The sequence below is a fragment of the Geotrypetes seraphini genome, chromosome 2 (assembly GCF_902459505.1).
Source record: "Geotrypetes seraphini chromosome 2, aGeoSer1.1, whole genome shotgun sequence".
Taxonomy (NCBI): Eukaryota; Metazoa; Chordata; class Amphibia; order Gymnophiona; family Dermophiidae; genus Geotrypetes; species Geotrypetes seraphini.
In genome coordinates, this window is record NC_047085.1 from 475,181,220 (window position 1) to 475,199,172 (window position 17,953).

At 42.2% G+C, this 17,953-nt stretch overlaps 1 protein-coding gene across 6 annotated transcripts in view; it reads right to left on the bottom strand.

The window, feature by feature from the left end:
• The window catches only part of LOC117354345 (sodium channel protein type 5 subunit alpha-like), an 839,094-nt gene that overhangs the window by 331,697 nt on the left and 489,444 nt on the right, over positions 1 to 17,953 (bottom strand). For all 6 annotated transcript variants that reach the window (XM_033931713.1, XM_033931710.1, XM_033931711.1 and 3 more), the window contains 2 exons: positions 7,760 to 7,951; positions 4,629 to 4,985 (listed from right to left, as the gene is read on the bottom strand). In XM_033931713.1, coding sequence (XP_033787604.1) covers positions 4,629 to 4,985; positions 7,760 to 7,951 — 549 coding nt within the window. The remainder of the gene's footprint in view (positions 1 to 4,628; positions 4,986 to 7,759; positions 7,952 to 17,953) is intronic.

A 17,953-nucleotide genomic window follows, 5' to 3' on the forward strand; every position in this document is an offset into this window, starting at 1 on the left:
AAAACTGATGTGTTGTCCAATGGTACCCAAATATTGATTCATTTCTCCCCAGATAATAGTAGAATCCATCACGATATCAATTCAAAACTCAGTGCCTGATTCCATTCTAAAAGTTTCAAGTTTTATTAAAATTTGATATTTCGCTTATCAAACTTCTAAGCGGTATACAAAAAAGGTGAGGGGGAGAACTATATGGAGAGAAAGCCATTGAAGAGTAAAACAATAGGAGGGGGGTCCATTTGTAAGCTAAAGACTAGAGAAGATTTTATTTTACAAATCAAAAGCATCCCTAAATAGGAATGTTTTTAGTTTTATTTGAATCGTTCCAGTGTTATTTCAAGTTTCAAGTTTATTTAAAATTTTTTATACCGCCTAATCAGGCTTCAAGGCGGTGTACAATTTTAGTATAAAAAAAACATAAATTGACAATAATACAAATATAAAATAGATAACTGGAGGGGTAGTTAATACGTCCAAGGAAGCGTTAAACCAAGTACGAACAGGAACTGAAGGAAAAAAAACACAAAGGTTGGAACTACAATGTTATAGAAAAGAAGAGGACATTTAAGGAAAGAACACTGGGAAGGATTGCTGCTATGGAGAACATCATGTTTTGCCCCTATAAGGACACTTTGGGCTCCTTTTACAAAGGTGCGCTAGCGTTTTTAGCGCACGCACCGGATTAACACGCGCTATAGCATGATCTACCTGAATAACTGCCGTCTGCTCAGTTTCTTTGATGTAAACCGCCTAGAACTTTTGGGTAATAGCGGTATAAATTTATTATTATTATTCCCTGCAAATGGTCTGCGCATGCGTTTTGTGTCTTTTTTTGGGGGGGGGGGCCCGACTCTCCTGCTCCTATCTCCGGCGGTAGCAGCCTCTTCCCTCCTTCCCTGCAGTGCGAGCCCACGGGTTTAAAGCAGGGCTGTACTGCGGCGTACAGCCCCGCTTTAAACCCTTAGGCTTGCACTGCAGGGAAGGCTGCTAATACTGATTTCTGCTAGATGCAGCATAATTGGAAGTCAGGGAGCCAACAGCACTGCTCCCCCCCTGCCCCAGGGCTTCTGCAGCCCCTGGAACAGGCAGTGGGATCGGGGCGGCAGAGTGCAGGGAGTCGGTAGAGAGGTGTGCGACTGGTCCCCAGTAGTCGCTTTAGGAGCTGATCGGCCAGCCCAGTCGGATCAAGAATTTTGTGTAGTGAATCGCTGCCTTCCCTACTTATGAATGTCCCTCCCCTCATTTGCTTGCGCAGATTGGAGAATGGTCGGTAAGTGAATCAGGCCAGAGGGGAATTTGGTTGCTAAGGGGTCGCAAACCGATCGGTTTGCTTTGTGAATCTAGCCCTAAGAGTCTGCCTGACATCTAATCTTTTATCATCATCTTGAAAGGACACTAATCTGAGAAGTAATGTTCTTTTTAATTCATTTTGGAAAGAATAGGCTAGATTGGGTGCTAACCAAAGCAATCAGTACTATCGCCCACTCTTTCTTCCAAGATATGAGAAACCACTTTTTTTTCAAAACATCTGATAACATTCCCTGTTGTAAGGAAGCATTCATGATGTCATTAATCTATCAAATCATTTCCTCTCGTCAGCACTGAATCACTGTTAGAGTAATTAGGCTCAAATTATTAGCTGACTTAAGCAGTGTCATAAGTAGGTGTCTATGTATTTCCTCTAAAATCTGGACATACCTTATTTACTCTCAGAGGCAGTAGGCTTCATATCCATTTATGTCAAGGCTAGCACAGGGGGTTCCCCCCAAAAAACCAAACAGATGGATGTTCCAAAAAAAAAAAAAAAAAATCTGTAACATACAGAACAGCAAAAGATGCGGAGCAAACCAAAGTGATGAGAAATATAAAATTTATTATTTATAATCAGATGAATAAAACATAACACACTTTACCAGTGTTATGTTTTATTAATCTGATTATAGATAAATTTTATATTTCTCATCACACTGGTCTGCTTCGCTTCTTTTGCTGTTAAGGCTAGCATAGGGCCAATGATTTATTTCATTCAAAAAAGTTTCATCCGCAGTATGCAAGACTTCTATATCCAAATGTCTTTTGATTTCTTTCTCTTTCACGTTCTCTGTTCCACACTTAAGAACATTAAGAATAGCCATACTGGGTCAGACCAATGGTCCATCTAGTCCAGTATCCTGTTTCCACAGTGGCCAATCCAGGTCACAAGTACTTTGCAAAAACCCAAATAGTAGCAAAAGTCCATGCTATCAATCCCAGGGCAAACATTGGCTTCCTCCATGTCTGTCTCAATAGCAGAGTATGGGTTTTTCCTCCAGGAACTTTTATAAACCTTTATTAAACCCATCCATGTTAACCGCTGTTACCACATCCTATGGCAACACGTTCTGGAACTTAACTATTTTCTGAGTGAAAAAATATTTCCTCCTCGTAGCTTTATCGGTGGGAAGGTGTGCCTCACTGGTAGAGCTGCTGTCTCTGCACTCAGAGGTTGTGAGATCAAATCCCAGTGGCCACTGTTATGAATGTCAAACCACAAAAAGGCAGCAAACAAGTCTCCACTTGCTTTTAAATGTATTTCCCTGTAACTTCATCGAGTGTCCCCTAGTCTTTGTCATTTTTGACAGAGTGAAAAGATCGATCCACTTGCACCCGTTCTACTCCACTCAGGATTTTGTAGACTTCAATCATATCTCCCCTCAGCCGTCTCTTTTCCAAGCTGAAGAGCCCTAAACTCTTTAGTCTTTCCTCATATGAGAAGAGTTCCATCCATCCTTTATCATCTTAGTCGCACTTCTTTGAACCTTTTCTAATTCTGTTATACCTTTTTTGAGATACGGTGACCAGAACTGAGCGCAATACTCCAAGTGAGGTCGCACCATGGAGCGATGCAGAGGCATTATAATATTCTTAGTCTTATTTATCACCCCTTTCCTAATAATTCCTAGCATCATGTTTGCATTTTTTGGTCACCACCACATAGTGGGCCAAAGGTTTCAGCATATTGTCTACGATGACACCTAGACCTTTTTCTTGGGTGCTGACCCCTAAGGTAGACCCTAGCATCTGGTTAACTATGATTTGGATTATTCTTCCCAATGTGCGTCTTCTTTAAACATTTTACTTCTGCTGGTTAGCAACCCCTTCAATAAGTTTTGAAAAAATGTATTCTTTGAATACCCAACCTCTCTCTTTCTTCTGGACTACCTTATCATATGGTTTCTTAGATTTCCTCCAGATTCTCTCCAGCTAGCTTAAATAGGACTTTTGAGATCACAAAGATTATGAGAACCATATTCTCTGTCTATAAGGACGTAGTCAGTACATTTTTAATTAGTTCAATGTTGTCTTTATGAAATATCCCTAATTAAAGCTCCAAAGAGATCACCAAATGAATTATTAAAGCTCCTACAGCTCAAGGTCCAAAAAAGAGGCAAAGATAACATAAACAGCGATCAACAAAATGATCTGGTGTGAAAAACATCAGGAAAAAGTTTTCGAAAAACAGGAACAGCATACAATATAAGTATACTGGAAAAACCTAAATGCAATGCGGCCATGTTTTGGTGAATGTCTGCTTCAGGGGCCTAGATATCAGATGCAATCCACAGTTAAATTATGAAAATGGTCTTCCAAATGACAATGTGAAAACATTAAACCTTGACCTCTAGTGCAAATCAGAAACAACTCAAAGAGCAGCCCCACAAAAATTCAGGGTACAAGGTAACAATGCACCTTTTATTGTGCACCACACAGATATTGTGGAGTCTTCTGGTTCCTTTTCCTAGTTTTTTAATACCAGGCCATTTTGCTCGTCATTCCTATAACCCAAACCCAATATATTAGTTTTGAAACTGAAAAAAAAAAAATATATATATATATATATACAGTATAGCAGTGGTTCCCAACCCTGTCCTGGAGGACCACCAGGCCAATCGGGTTTTTAGGCTAGCCCTAATGAATATGCATGGCACAGATTTTCATGCCTGTCACATCCATTATATGCAAATCTCTCTCATGCATATTCATTAGGGCTAGCCTGAAAACCCGATTGGCCTGGTGGTCCTCCAGGACAGGATTAGGAACCACTGCAGTATAGCACATTTTTTAGCAAACAATGAAAGAAAAAAAAAAGCAGTTTGAAAGGAATGATATCCTGCAAATACAGTGGCATAGTGAAGGTGAGAGGCGCCGGGGCGGTGGTTCCCCTCCCCGCTCTCTTCTCCACTCCACCTCCACATGCTGCTCCCCCCTGCCAGCCGCGTGCTGCTTCCCTTCCCCCGTACCTCTGTAATGTTTCTTGCATGAGCAGCAACTTGCTGTTGCACCAGCGTTGGCTCTTCCTCTAATGTCACTTCCTAGGTGTAGGTCCAGGAAGTGGCATCAGAGGAAGAGCCAACGCTAGCGCAATGGCAGGTCAGGGGTTGCTGCTGTTTCCAGGAACGTTACAGGGATACAGGGGAAGGGAAGCGGCCCACACACGGGGAAGTTGGGGACGGAGAAGGAGTAGGGCGGCAGAAAGAAAGGCAGGTGCCTACACCCTCACCAAGACAGCGCCCGGAATGGACTGCCCCCCTTAACCACACCACTATGCAAATGGGTAACATAGGAAGATGAATCTCTTCAACACTTACCACTAGATTTCCTATCACCATGACCAGCATGAAGACCAGAATGCACAGAGGCTGCCCAGCGACTTCCATACAGTCCCACATAGTGTCAATCCATTCTCCACAGAGAACACGGAAGACAATAAGAAAGGAGTGGAAGAAATCTTTCATGTGCCAGCGTGGCAAAGTGCATTGCTCGCTTATTTTGCAGACACACTCTTGATAGTTTTTGCCAAAGAGCTGCATTCCCACCACAGCAAATATGAAGACTATAATTGCCAAAATCAGGGTGAGGTTCCCCAGGGCTCCAACTGAATTTCCAATAATTTTAATGAGAGTGTTTAATGTTGGCCAAGATTTTGCCAATTTGAAGACTCTTAGCTGTGAAGAGAACATAAAAACATACATGTCAGAGGCAGTCAAAATAATACCACACTGCTTTAGGAGTTTGTGAAATACAGCTTAATGTGATACATAAGAGTCTTTTGTTCTTGCTAAAATATAGGGCCGAAAATTGGACACTGAAAAAAAATCAGCTCGGAATGGCTTCGGGATAGGCACCTTTTATAGCAGTGTCTCTCAAACTGTTTTAGCTCCAGTACACTAAACGGAGCAAATGTTTTTCACAGCACATTATAGATGAAATTATAAAATTGCAAAACTAACAAAAAATTAAATTTAAGAGCTATTTATTTAAACTTCTTTAAGCTATGTATGAATAATTGTAACAACGGTGAAACTAAAGTAGAATTAAACTGCTAATCAACGAGATGAATGTGCTTGTTTTTGAGTGCAAATTAACTCAAAACGCAGCACAATAGTTGACAAGCAAACATGCATGTCATCATCCACCATCTGTGTCGTTCTCTCTCTCTTTTTTTTTCGTTTTAATTTCTGTCAGAGTTGAAAATCCAAGTTCACAAAGATAAGAAGATCCAAATGGTAACAAAGCCTTGATTGCTTTGTTGCTCAAGATAAGATAACTACTGCATAAATACTAAAAATAAAATTACTTCCAGCAACCCCTCCCCAGCGTGTACAGATGTCAGCATGCACATGACATCATCGCGTTGATGTCTGTGTATTTCTGGATGCCCTCGAAGCTTAATGTGCTGCGGCTTCAGAATGTTTGCGAGACACTGCCATAAACTATACATGTACGTTGAAGACACACCCATTCTGTCCTATGCTCTGTCTGCGGGTAGGCCCTCCTCTTACAATTACATGCTATAGTACTTATGTGCACAATTAGAGCATGGGTGGGACATGAGCTCTCTGGAGAGGATGGGATATAAATCAAATTAAATAAATACATTTTCAATAGTGCGGCTAAGTCTGACTTTGGACGTTTCTTGCATGTTATCCAAAAATTGGGGCAGGGAAACATCAATTTTCAAAACTGCTAGATGTCCATTTTGAAAATGACCTATTTGGATATCTTGGCCCTTAGGAAGTCTAACTTTTTTGGCCATTTTCAAATACAATACAACAAGAAAAGGCAAGGGAGGTGTTTTTTGAACCAATGATAAAGTCTATATTAAAAACAGTGGTCCCAACAAAGATCCCAGTTTTGGCGTTTAGAACATGCCATCTTCAGGGGACACTGCTGAAACCGCTGAAATTAAAAATGCTTGTGCAGTGTGACTGAGTGTGTAAAGGGACAGTTTGCACTCTAGTGGGTGCTGGGGTATGTTTGGATGAGAGTCTCTTTGAAAAAGAACTCTAGTACAAATAAATTTGGGTTTGTGACAGGGACAATGTGAGGTTGTTCCCTGCTCATTAAGCTCTTGGGTTCTCCATAGGAGACAGTCCTAAAGATTATTTTCTCCTTGGAGCAGGACTGTAGAGACCTTGGTATCCCTGGGAGGGGGGAAGAGACTGTAGTCCTTTGTGGTAGTTGTGGGAGGGGGAGGTTAGGACGTAAAAGCTGGAGTGGAGTTCAAGATCTGTTGGGAGTGGAGAAGCCTAGAGTCCTCAGAGGGAAAGAGGATCTGCACACCTTCTGCTCCAGAGCTTGTAGGTGTTCCTGAGGCCAGCTGGGGTTAACTTGGGAGTCCTGCACAAGGGTAGCTGGGAGAGAGGAAAAGGAAGAGCCTAGAAGCTGCCTGGACCAGCTAATGGAGCCGTTGGACTGGTGCACCTCCAGTAAAGGTACCCGTGCAATGTGCCTCCTAAGCAGGGATGGGTTTTATTCTGTGAACTGCCTGAAAGACTGAGAGACTATGTGGCTGGTTATACCCTTGGTGGGGGGGATGGGTCTCAAACTTAATATTGCCAACTGAGAGACAGAGATTCAAGGGTGGGTGGGTGGGTGTAAATTTTCCATGGCACTTTGTTTTTGAGGTCCATGGGAGAGTCTGTCTGGGTTTAGCTGCCTTTCCCGATTCCCCAACTACCTCTTCTCTGGGCAGGCCACAATAATTGAATCTTTAGGCAGCTGACAGCAATAACAACAAGGTAAGCCTGCTACAGTCAGCCTGTCCTGGAAGCAACCTCTCTGCAAGTCCTGCCTATGCGGGAACAGGAAGTCACTGCAGAGAGGTGCTTCTGGGTAGGTCAGCGGCAGCAGGCTTACCTCATTGTTGCTGCCTAGGGAAGAGGTAGGTGGGGAAATCAGGAGAGTTGTCTAAACCCGGACAGACTCCCCCATTTTTTAAAAACCGTCCAGGCACAGAGACAGTCCTCGAAAAAGAGGACATGTCCAGGTAACCCTACATGAAATGTTTCTGCTTTGTCACCTTCTTATCACCTATCCATCTCTCTCTCTCTCTCTCTCTCTTACACCCATCCAGCCCTCTTTGTCTTTCATCTTGCCCACCACTCCCTCCTCCTGTGAGACTTTCTTTAGAATACATTTATATTTCACCTAAATATACTGGTATTTGTCAAAATTTGCTTATTTTTAATCTGAAAAAGAAGTAACTTCGAAAACTAATCAAACAAAGCAGTGTCCAATAAAAAAAGGTAACACCCTTGTTTTAATTCTATATATTATATTAAAAAGTGGACTAACATGGCTACCACACCATTCTTTCCAGAGAAATTCAGCAGCAAAAATAATTATGGTTGGTAGCAAAAAATAATGTTGGTTAATCTTACCATCAAACAAGAGGTTAACCATATAAAGAAAGAGTGAAGGACAATAAGTTAGTTACCAGTCTGAAGGAACGTAAGACTGAGAGATTCCCCTTGCTGGATAGAACCCTTGTGCTGGATAAACCTAGTTCCATAAGGCTAAGGCATACTATTAGGCTGTCAAAAATATTCCAGCCCTGCTGGAAATAGTAATATGGATCTAGGGCAATGATTTTTAAGACCATTTCTGCTGTGAAAATCCCTGTGAAGACCTGTAGAAGGAGAAGGGAAGTTAGGTTAGTGCATGGATAAGTACACCATCCTATTAAATTCATTACTGCACAAATTGAAGGACACATTTAAACCAGTAAAAATATGGAGAGTACATTATTCTGCATACCAATGCTTTTCCTCAAAGGACTCCAATCAGACTTTCCTTTCAAGCAGGGAATCATGGGTATTAGAACTCTACAGATCAATATTCAGTCAGTGCAGTCTTTGATACCTAAATTAATATGCATATTCGGGTCTGGTATCCAGTGGCATAGTAAGTGAGGGGTGGGGGGCAGACCACACCAGGCACTGTCTTGGTGGGGGCGCCGCCCCCCCCCCCATGCCATGCTTGAGCCCTCCTTTCCCCGCCCCCATGCCCCTTTAAAATCTTCACCAGTGTGAGCAACTACTCTAGCCTGCTGTTCGCGTCGGCCTGGTTCCCTCTGAAATCACTTCCGGGTCACGGTGCCAGGAAGTGATGTCAGAGGGAAAACCAGTGTGAGCAACAGGCTGGAGAAGCTGCCCGCGCTGGCAAAGATTTAAAGAGATACGGGATGGGAAGTTGAGGGCATGAGTGTGGCCTGAGGGTACAAAAGGAGCGAGGGGCAAAGAGGAGGGTGTAGGGGGTTGGCGCAAAAGGAAGCGGGGTGCAGGGAGGGCAGAGAGGAGGGCGCAGCCACCCCGGGCACCTCCAAACCTTGCTGTTATCCATACTGGTAACAGGGCTGTATATGGACTAAATTCTATAAATGGTGCCCAAATTTTGATGTCCCCCAAAAATAAGTGCTGAGTGCCGCTTATAGCGTAACACTTAGTACCAGGATCAACACCCAGTTTTAGGCATGAGGATTTACAGTTCATAGATGAAAGTGCGTGGGACAATCTCGCGTGGACAAAAGAGCTGAGACAAATGCACGCAGGACGTCAGCGCGCCAGATTAAAAGTTAAATTTAAAGTGCTCAAGAGGGGGTATGGGGGAACTACTCCAGTTTACTTAGAAGTGTTGGTGCTGCCATTGGGGGGGTTCGATAGAGGAAAGTGTCATTTTTTCCCTGTTTTAGGGAAAAATTAGTTTCCTCTCTAATCTGGCACGCTGACATCCTGCGCACGCATTTGTCTCAGCTCTTTTGTCAGCACGCGATTGTCCCGTCACTGGATATACACCACCTGAAAACTGGTGTAAATCCATATGCATAAATTAGGCATGGATTTCCTCGAATTCTATAATGGTGAACGCCCCTGCTCCTTCCCGGCCATACCCCCTTTTCAGGTGCACCAAAAAGATTTACGCATGCATCTTTAGAGAATAGTGCTTAGCAAGGTGTGCACCTAAATCCAAATTGTTGTTAGTTAACTGCTCTTTTGTCAGTTAGGTTACATGCACAAGGCATGCAATTTTGGGCACCATATATAGAATCAGGGAGTATATGTGCAATGTGGTGACCACACTTCCACTTTCCATTTAGGGGAGAATTCATCAAAGGGCGTTACCACGTTAATGCGTACTAATGATTACTGCACGCTGAATGCTAAAGATGCTCATAGGAATATAATGGACGTTTTTAGCATTTCAAGTTTATTAAAAATTTGATTAATCGCTTATTCAAAATTCTAAGCGATGTACAAAAAAATAGTAAAATTACAAATTTCTGGAGGAAACAAAACAAATGAATAAGACTAAACTGACAAAACATATTAAACTAAAGGAAAAAAATGGGGGAAGAAATACAAGTTCTTGATAGTAAATAAGACAAGTAGGGGGAAAAAAACAATAGGAAGGGTGAGAGCGGTGGGCTTCAAATAAGTTGGGAAATAGGATTCAACTGAGGCTCCTAATCTAGCTTTCTAGCAGTCAAATGCATCTTTAAAAAGAAACCATTTTAACTTGCTCTTAAATCTGTCTAGATTGCGTTCTTCCCTTAAATGAATAGGAAGGGAATTCCGAGTTTGGGGGGCTGTGACAGAAAAGATGAATTGACGCCATGTGTTAATGTTTTTGAGAGAGGGAACAATTAATAAATGTTGGTCGTTTGACCTAAGTAATCTTGTTGAAGTGTGGGGAATCAATAATCTATGAATGAAAGCGGGAGTTTTATAAAGAAGAGATTTGAGAGTTAGCAGACTTAATTTATATGTTATGCGGTGAGCAACTGGAAGCCAATGTGCTTTCTTAAGGAGGGGTGTAACATGGTCAAATTTCTTAGCTTTCATTATGAGTTTAATTGAAGCGTCTGGTTTCTTTTTGGGCTATTCCCTTAAACAGAGCATTACAATAATCGATTTTTGAGATTACCAGTGAGTGAATTAATGTGTTAAGTGACTTGGGACATAAGAATTTCGAAACTGAACGAATGTGATGTAGTCTGAAGAAAATTGATTTGACAATACTACTAATGTAATAATAATAATAACAGTTTATATGCCGAAGTTCTAGGCGGTTTACAATGATTAAAAGATGGTACAGAATAAGTGAACTTAACAGAGTTAAAAGCAAGTGATTAACAGCTCTAGGGATCAGTTATTGTGGAGAAAGAGTTGTGCGGGTCAGCTGCCTAGATACTTCAGGAACAAATATGTTTTTAGGAATTTCCTAAATTCCCCATAAGTACTAGGTATAAGCAATTGTTCTAGATCTTTACCCCATAGTGCTGCCTGATGTGCGAAAAGGTGTTGATAATGCTTTTGAGTTTACATCCTCTAACTGGAGGGGAAACAAAGTGGTCGTGATAAGTTAGTTTATGATCAAAAATAACCCCTAGGATCTTAATGTTACTGATCGACTGTAGTGTGGTACCCTTGATAGTTTGACTGGGAAATTGAGCTTAGGACCATCTTTCCAGGGAAAGAGCATAACATTTGATTTATTAACAATGAGAGCTAATCTGTTAGCATCAAGCCATTGGTGAATCTGTTCGAGTTTCTTATTGATTGCTGTTGTTTCAAAAGGGTTATTGGAGTCTATCGGGTGTAAAAGCTGAATATCATCTGCGTAAGCGAAAACGTTAAAACTGGTGGATTAGCAGAGAATCATCAATAGTGCAAGAAAAATATTAAACAAAAGTGGTGAGAGGATGGACCCTTGGGGAATACCATGTGTTGCTGAGAAACTTTCAGAGGTAATATTGTTGAAAGACACAATCGAGGATCGATTAGAGAAATAGGATCTAAACCAGGGGTCTCAAAGTCCCTCCTTGAGGGCCGGAATCCTGTAGGGTTTTCAGGATATCCCCAATAAATATGCATGAGATCTATGTGCATGCACTGCTTTCAATGCATATTCATTGGGGAAATCCTGAAATTGGATTGCAGCCCTCAAGGAGGGACTTTGAGATCCCTGATCTAAACCAAGAGAGGACCTGATCCATAATGCCAATAGTCTGCAGTCTATCTAAAAGGAGGTTATGGTCAATTGTGTCAAAAGCAGATGAGAGATTAATAGAAATTAGGAGACCAGATTTATGATGATCCAGGTAGTAAAGTATGGAGGTAGACATGCCAATTAACGAGTGTTCCATAGAGTGATGCTGCCTGAAGCCTGTTTGATTTGGATGTAAAATGTTGGTTTTTTTCTATGAATTCTGATATTTGTTTAAATACCACCTTCTCAGTCACCTTTGATAGGAAGGGGATATTTGCGATTGGTCTGTAATTTGATTTATCCTCAGGACTGGTTTTATGATCTTTAATATAATGGGACAAATAATTGTTTCCTTCCAGGCTTTGGGCATGATGCTTTGCTGAAGACTTTCATTAATTAAGGCAAGGATGAATGGACTGAAAATTGCAAAATATCGTTTAAGAATGAAGGGAGGAATTGTTTCAACTTGGGAACCCTTAATATTAATGGTCTCAATGAGGGATTCAATCTCCCTAAGATTTGGTAGGTTGAATTGTGAGCATTTTGAGGATAATTACATTAGCTCAGCTTGCTCTTGATCTAGAATTGATCGCTGATTTAAGGTAAGATTTTTCCTAATGTTATTAACTTTGTCTATAAAATAATTTTCAAGTTCCTGGGCAGTGGGCAGGTTACTGTTAGTCTGACTTTGCCTTTTGGTTATAGAGGTTATTGATTTTAATATAGAGGTAAAGTACAGAAGAGTTTTTGGCTTTCTCAGTTTGGCTTGAGTAATATTTCATTTTTGCCTGATTTATTTTTGATTTATACAGTCTTGAATGTTCTTTGAATTTGTCTAGATTGGTAGGGTTTTTTTTACTTCTCCACCTACGTTCCATGGATCAAAGCTGTTTTTTGATAACGCAAGTTCTGCTGTAAACCAGGGGTTAGAAAGTTTTCGTGCTGAAATTGATCTGAGCTGAATCGGAGCTAGTTCATCTAATAATAGTTTTTTGGATACATTCCATTGGGATAGGTAATCTTCCAAGGAACTAGTCTTTAAGTCTGAGAGCTCTAATTTAAAGGCTGAGGTAATCAATTCTAAAGAGAGATTGCTAAAGTCTCTAACTTTAATAGCTTTATGTGTTGGATGAACCTTAGTATGAGAAATTGTATAGGCTATTGAGACAAGATAATGGTCTGACCATGGGACTGGAAAACTGGGACCTATCAAGTTAGGAATTAAAACCATATCTATTGTATGTCCAGCTTGGTGTGTTGAAAAAGTTAATAGTGGGCATAAATCAAGTTGGTTAAGGTGGGAAATAATTTCTGTAGTGTGGTTATTGCTAAGATCGGCAAAGTGGATATTAAAGTCTCCAAGGATCAGGGGATTTGTAGTAGAAGAACCAAAGTCGAAAAGAACCATATCTAAACAGCATGCTTGGCAGTTAAATATAAACCACAAAAAGAAGAGGACCTACATTCCAACAACAATGGTGAACCCAAAGCAAAACAAAATGTAACAAAAGTCTCTGTATGTATCAGGCACTGTTTCCAAATTTCCAGTTTCCAAGTTTATTACAATTTTGATAAAATGCCTATCATGTATCTGAAGTGGCACAAAACACATATTGCTCATGAAGATAGTAACATGTACTGGACCTGACACGGTCCGTGTTTTGGCATCTTTGCCTTCCTCAGGAGTCTTTTGAAAGGAAAACATGTATGAATAAACTCAAATTTAGAATGAAAAAAGGGTGTGATGGGTGAGATGTGGTGAGGGTGGTAGATGCATGGAACAGTCTCCCAGAAGAGGTAGTGGAGACAGAGACTGTGTCTGAATTCAAGAAGGCTTGGGATAGGCACGTGGGATCTCTGGGAGAGAGAAAGAGATAATGGTTACTGCGGATGGGCAGACTAGACGGGCCATTTGGCCTTTAGCTGCCATCATGTTTCTATGTGAAAAGACGCCGGAAGTTGTGAGAAAATAGTGGTGGTTAAATAAAGTCATCAGTTTTTTTGAACCACCACAGCTCTCCATATCAAAATTGGCACTCGGCACTTGTTGCCTCCCACCCAACTCTTAATACCCTTCAAGTACTACACAGACACGCTGTTCTTCGACAATATGTGGATTTATTAATGGCCGCAGCCATAAATGCCCTACTACAAACATCATCTACAAACTGCAAATACCAACATACCAAAACTTTAACCATGCACAATTTAGATACCAATGTATATCATCATATTCATTCGCCTGAACATTTTATATATACCATAGGCACAACATCATATTGCTGTATCTCAGTCCTTACACTCATCAACTGATCCATGTCCTGCCCAGCATCTCTGGCTGGGCCACTGTTGTTCTCTTGGGAGAGCCGTTCAAGCTGCCCCGCCTTCTCCCCATCCCGTTCAAGGAGGGGCCATCTGCCTGTCGGTTATTGAAGTCATGTCACACGGCCTCCCCGCCGTCCAAGCAGGGAGCCAAGCAAGCCTCTGAGTGCTTACCTCACTTGCTTCTACAAGGCTATATGTCATCACATCTTTTGCTATCAACAATTGTAACGCAGTGTTCTTTCTTATCTGTATGCTGTGCCTATAGAAACATAGAAAGTGACGGCAGAAAAGGGCCAAGGTCCATCAAGTCTGCCCACTCTATTGACCCACCCCCCTAGCTACCCTTTGAGAGATCGCACTCTGATGACCCATCCCCTCTTAGAGATCCGACATGAGCATTCCATCTGTTCTTAAAATCTGGCACGCTGCTGGCCTCGATCACCTGTACCGGAAGCTCATTCCAATTGTCAACCATTCTTTCGGTGAAGAAGTACTTCCTGGTGTCGCCATGAAACTTACCGCCCTTTATTTTCAGCGGATGCCCCCTTGTGGCCGAGGGTCCTCTAAGAAAGAAAATATCATCTTCTACCTTGACGCGACCAGTGATATACTTAAACGTCTCAATCATGTCTTCCCTCTCTCTACGTTCTTCGAGAGAGTATAGCCGCAGTTTGTTCAGCCTTTCTTCGTACGAGAGATCCTTGAGCCCCGAGACCAACCTGGTGGCCATTCGCTGAACCAACTCAACTCTCAGCACATCTTTACGGTAATGTGGCCTCCAGAATTGTACGCAGTACTCCAGATGAGGCCTCACCATAGGCTTCTGACTAACAAAGCTTCTCCGGATACAACCCAGCATTTGCCTTGCCTTGGATGAAGCCTTCTCCACTTGATTGGCAGTTTTCATGTCTTCACTAATGATCACCCCCAGATCCCGTTCTGCTGTAGTCCTTGCCAAGGTCTCTCCATTCAATGTGTACGTTCTACACAGATTATTGTTGCCAAGGTGCATGACCTTGCATTTTTTAGCATTGAAGCTCAGCTGCCAGGTCAAGGACCAATGTTCCAGTAAAAGCAGGTCCTACATCATACTTTCTCGCAAATTGCTGTTACTTACAATGTTACATAGTTTGGCGTCATCGGCAAACAATGTTATTTTACCTTGAAGCCCCTGGGTCAGGTCTCTTATGAATATGTTGAAAAGGATCGGGCCCAAAATCGAGCCCTGTGACACTCCACTGGTCACCTCCGACGTTCTAGAGAGGGTACCGTTAACCACTACCCTCTGAAGTCTACCACTTAGCCAATCATTGATCCATGCGGTTAGTGTTTCACCTAATCCCATCGATTTCATCTTGCTCAATAACCTGCGATGGGGGACGCTATCAAAAGCTTTACTGAAGTCCAAGTACACGATGTCCAGGCATTCTCCTAAATCCAGCTTTCTTGTCACCCAGTCAAAGAAGCTGATAAGATTGGATTGGCAGGACCTACCCTTGGTGAAACCATGTTGGTGGGGATCACGTAGATTCTTCTCTATGATTTTTTCCGCCACAACCTGAGATAGCGAATCCTCGCTTATCTCGGGTCCCCACCAGGCATACGGCTGAGGCCCCCACCAAGCAGTGTGGCCTTGAAGACAAGTACTTATAGTATATCCACACCCACATCTACACCCTTTTGCATCTACCCCTTGTCCATACACACCACCCTCATATGAGTTTGCCCCCAATCGCCTGAACTCCTCACCTCAGAGCTGCTCCTGAGTAATGGACCCAACCTCTTACCTTTTCTAGGGGTGAAACTAACAGATTGAGCTGATAGGTTGAAATCGCTGGGATTAGGGGAAACACTAGCTGCATGGGTTAAGGATTGGCTGAGCGGTAGATTTCAGAGGGTGATGGTAAATGGTACCCCATCCAAAACATCAGATGTGACCAGTGGAGTGCCACAGGGCTCGGTCTTGGGTCCAATCCTATTCAACATATTCATAAGTGATATGACCCAAGGGCTCAGAGGAAAAATATCATTGTTCGCCGATGACGCCAAACTGTGCAACATAGTAGGTAAAAGCACTATGCCTGACAGTATGACGCAGGACCTACTACTATTAGAACAATGGTCATCGACTTGGCAGCTCAACTTCAATGCTAAAAAATGCAAAGTGATGCACCTGGGTAAAAGAAATCTGTGCAGGACTTACACGTTAAATGGTGAGACCTTAGTTAGAACTACGGAAGAACGGGATTTAGGAGTAATCATTAGTGATGACATGAAAACTGCCAATCAAGTGGAAAAGGCTTCCTCCAAGGCAAGGCAAATGATGGGTTGTATCCGTAGAGGTTTTATCAGCAGGATGCCAGAGGTCATAATGCCACTGTACAGGTCCATGGTGAGACCTCATTTGGAATATTGTGTTCAATTCTGGAGACCACATTACCGGAAAGATGTGCTGAGAGTTGAGTCAGTTCAGCGGATGGCCACCAGGATGGTCTCGGGGCTCAAGGATCTTCCGTACAAAGTAAGGCTGAATAAATTGCAGCTGTACTCACTTGAAGAACGAAGAGAGAGAGGGGATATGATTGAGACATTTAAATATATCACGGGTCGTATCGAGGTGGAAGAGGATATCTTTCGTCTTATGGGACCTTCGTCCACCAGAGGGTATCTGCTGAAAATCAGGGGAGGGAAATTTCATGGTGACTCCAGAAAGTATTTCTTCACTGAGAGGGTGGTCTATCATTGGAATGAATTCCCACGGCAGGTGATTGAGCCAACAGCGTGGCAGATTTCAAAAATAAATGGGATATTCAGTGGGATCTCTAATGAGGTAAGGACAGGAGGTTGGTGAGCAAACTCATGGGGGAAGGGTCACTGGAGTGGGCAGACTTGATGGGCTTTGGCCCTTTTCTGCCGTCATTTTTCTATGTTTCTATGTTTCTATACAACCACCAAGTCTAAGTCTAGGGAAAACACCCCATGAACGGCGAGTGGGTCTCTCCTAATGGCACGTTTTAGGTATCAAGCGACTACAATTGCCTCGCCAATCAAGGTAGTAAATGATGCTATCATGGCAATGTAGCTGACATCGAGGCCAAAGAAAAGAAAAACCTTGGACATCGAGACTGAAGAAAAGAAAGAAAAAAAAAACCTTGAGAGGCAAAAACTGTTAAGACACATGACATATGCTGCAATGATGTATGCTGCAATTGATGCTCCCCAGGATTGTCTTGTTCTTAACCTCCTGCAAGAGCAAGGCAAACCTCCCAAGAAACCATACGGCTGGGAAAGAATTCCCGCCTTACGTTGCACCTTCTCCCCACCACTCCTAAAGCCCCTATCCTACGCTTATAACCCGACTATCCCCTACCCTTCCCTCCATTTCTGAATCTGCAGCCCTTGACCTTAACTGATCCACAAGAAACTTCCAGTGAGAAAGTATCACAAGTGAACCCGGGTATTTTTTTTTTTTTTTTTTTTTTTTTTTTTTAATTTAATATTTTATTGAACAAAATGAAAACAATACACAGGCAGCATGCCAACAGCAAAAGTACATTGCCCATATGAAATAACATAATCCCCCCCACCCCCCCACCGAGTGATACAATATAGGCCTAAAACAAAGGAAGATGAAAATGAAAATAAGAATAATTCAAAGAAAACCCCGCCAGGAGCCATAACGAGACCACTGACGATGAAACGTACCACAGGAATCATTATTTAAAGCAGTCAGTTTAGACATCAAGTAAATTTGGTCAATCTTATGTAACAGTTCAGTACGAGAAGGCAAAGAGGCACGTTTCCAATATGTAGCCACAGTGAGTCTAGCTGCCGTAGCAACTAGGGCCACAAAATGATTCTGATCCACATCCAAACTCCCCAAAGGATAGTTAAGTAAAAATATTTCCATACGCAATAGAATGGGTAGGTGTAAGACATCAATCATCAGTTGTTGGACCATCTTCCAAAAAGGTACAATCTTAACACAATCCCACCAGATATGCCCAAAAGTGCCCAGACACCCACAGTTACGCCAGCAGTGTCCATCTCCACAGTGATAGAAACGGTGCACCTTTTCCGGCGTAAGGTACCACTGAAATAGCATCTTATACCCTTGCTCAACTAAGGGGGATGCTAAAGAGACTCTTAGCAATGTACCATAAAGGCAGTCCCATTGTTGATAATCAAAGGCCTTCCCCAGCAAGAGTTCCCAACGATGTTCATATGTGCGGGCCTGAGGCCTAGTGTATAAAAGAGCCCTATAAAGACGTGAAATAAGGCCCACCCCAAATCCCATCCTAAATACTTGAAGAAAAGC